Below are 2,393 nucleotides of genomic sequence, written 5' to 3'. Positions count from 1 at the left end.
TTATAGAGTAAACTTTGGATAATTATAACAATTAAAAGACTAATGCCAAGTCTTGGTTAAAAAGGTAAAACATTTTACCAAAACTAGAAGATAAAATTCACACTCCTATAAAACAAAACAAAACAAAACGAAACATCTTATTTTGAACTCAAAGGTGCACATCACTTGTTTTTCTTAAGTCGGTCCGCAGTTGCAGTCGCCATGGATGCACCCATGCCACCAGGTACACTATTTATAATCTCAGAGTTTTCATTCCATAAACCCTTGTCCTGCACTTGGAATTTGCATAAAAAACTTAGCTCTCAACTTCTCAACAACACTTAATTAAGGTTATGTAGTAGCATAAGTTTCTTACCATTGACTCATTGGACCGTGCATTCTCATTCTCACGTGGGTTCCCATGCAACCGAGGATTCATAACACCACCACCTTGGTTACTTATGAAATCTCTGTCCATTGTTGCTTCAACTTTAGGAGCTTGAGCTGAGAGAGGATTAGGATCACCTTCGTCTTCAAAGTTAGTTCCTTGTGCACCATTTGTATCTTCCACAAACTTCCCCAAAACCTGTTCCATCAATAAATTATTATAGTACATATACATGCAATAAAAACTTCAAAATAAAACAAACTTCCCCAGGACCTGTCCACCAAGGGTCTCAGTGATGACACGTTTTCCCGAATCACAAGTTTCTGAAACCGCAACGCCTTCGTTTCTACCAATGCTTGTAGCAGTGTTATGACCGATCAGACCAGCATCCTCGTTTTTCTGCGCCGCAGAAGTCATGAGAGAAGCAGGACCATCTTTTCGAGTCTGTCCCAATGTTTTGTCCTCCGCTGATTGCATGGCTGCAGCATCTCTTGGTGCAATCGGTTGTGATGATAACTCACCAGACACGTTGAACACGTCGCCGTATTTTATCGGTTCTTGCTCCGGCCTCCGTGGCTTCTCCTGACTCATGACGATATTATTAAATTGTTCTCAAACACAAAGTTATTTCTTGTTAATTTTCTTGGTTAGAGGTGAAGTTTATATAGTATATAGTATAGTAGTGAAATGCAAGAGGTGAGTTAAGAAGGTTGGTTTGGTGACACTATTGTATTGCAAGCGGTGAAGTACTGCACTTGTTGGACAACAACCGCCTGTTCATATAGCGACAGGTGGAGAGAATGCGTGGCAAGTTCTCAATCACCATGTTTTGATCAATTCTTTTATTCCAAACTCTTGGAACTTGCTTCATACCATATAAAATCTTGTGTAGCTTGTATAACATTTATTCTTTCCCTTTTATCACAAAATATGGAATCTGAGTTAGAATATCTCTTCTAGAGGGTCATTTAGGAATGCAGACTTTATATCTAAATGATAAAGAGACCAAAATCTACTTTTAGCTATTGCCACTACCACTCTAGTTGTTTCAATTCTAGCTACAAAGAAAATACCTCATTGTAATCTATTCCATGATTTTGCAAGATTTTCCTCTAGCCACAAATATTGCTTTTTATTTTGAAACTGAGCCATCATAATCCAACTTAGTCTTATACACCAATTTCACATCAACGGTCCTTTTATTGTTAGGCAAGAAAACTATTTCTCATGTATGATTCTTTTAAGTTGACCTCAACTTTTCCCTCATGGGTTTCTTCCACACTTTGCTCTTTATTGCTTATGTATGGCGGACTAGTTATGCACCATCCAATAGAGCAAAATGTATAAGGTCTCTTTCATTGCTTACAACACTATCAAGCATCATTTTATAATCTTTAATTCTTCTAGGACCTGTCTTCTTCTTTGCGCCCTCTCATGAGCATGAGATTCTACTGGTGCAACCTCATCGTTTCAATGCCTTCATCATTTGTTTCATCATCAAACACTTCATTCTGATCATGGTCTACAAAAGTGTGTCTGACTTCACCTTCTTTTGTATCTTCATTATGCAAATTCCAGATATTTGATTCATTAAAAACCACATCCATTTTGAAGTGTAATATTTTCTCAAAAGGATTGTATAGTCTCTAGGAACATGTTGAATAGTATCCTGTGAATATCATCTCCACAATCTTGTCATGCACCTTGGTCCTTCTTTGGTCAAGTATGTTTTTGAAAGAGACTGGTCCAAATACCTTTAGATGTTTCAAAAATGACTTTCTTGCACACCAAGCCTCTTATGGCACCTTCATCTTCAAATTCTTGGTAGGGCATTTATTCAAAATGTATCTAGTTGTATTGACTGCCTCACCTCAAAACACATGAGGTTGATTCTTGTACTTTAACATGTTTCTTGCCATGTCAAGTATTGTTTTATTTCTTCTTTCTGAAATAACATTGTGATGTGGTGTATAGGGAGAGTTCATTTCATGTGTTATGCCTTTATTGATGCAATATGATTCAAAAT

General features: G+C 37.2%; 1 protein-coding gene across 1 annotated transcript; it reads right to left on the bottom strand.

Annotated features, from left to right (window-relative positions):
* On the bottom strand, positions 1-1,065 carry LOC127086198 (late embryogenesis abundant protein D-34). The gene is made up of 3 exons (XM_051026911.1): positions 641-1,065; positions 356-565; positions 1-269 (listed from the first exon to the last, which is right to left on the bottom strand). Exons 1-3 carry the CDS (start codon positions 956-958, stop codon positions 162-164), a joined length of 636 nt encoding a protein of 211 aa, XP_050882868.1. The 5' UTR covers positions 959-1,065; the 3' UTR covers positions 1-161.
* Between the last annotated feature and the right edge of the window lie 1,328 nt (positions 1,066-2,393).

Source organism: Lathyrus oleraceus, chromosome 5 (genome assembly GCF_024323335.1).
Source record: "Lathyrus oleraceus cultivar Zhongwan6 chromosome 5, CAAS_Psat_ZW6_1.0, whole genome shotgun sequence".
In the NCBI taxonomy this organism is placed as follows: domain Eukaryota; kingdom Viridiplantae; phylum Streptophyta; class Magnoliopsida; order Fabales; family Fabaceae; genus Lathyrus; species Lathyrus oleraceus.
The sequence above is the reverse complement of the archived record's forward strand: the minus strand, read 5'-3'. Positions and strand labels throughout refer to the sequence as shown.

What these genes read in the sequence shown, in the direction of transcription:
- LOC127086198 (XM_051026911.1), bottom strand. Translation starts at nt 958, where the DNA reads ATGAGTCAGGAGAAGCCACGGAGGCCGGAGCAAGAACCGATAAAATAC. An exon ending in CTGAGACCCTTGGTGGACAG is followed by an intron (nt 566 to 640) that starts GTCCTGGGGAAG and finishes TTGATGGAACAG; the next exon opens with GTTTTGGGGAAGTTTGTGGA. An exon ending in CACGGTCCAATGAGTCAATG is followed by an intron (nt 270 to 355) that starts GTAAGAAACTTA and finishes TTCCAAGTGCAG; the next exon opens with GACAAGGGTTTATGGAATGA.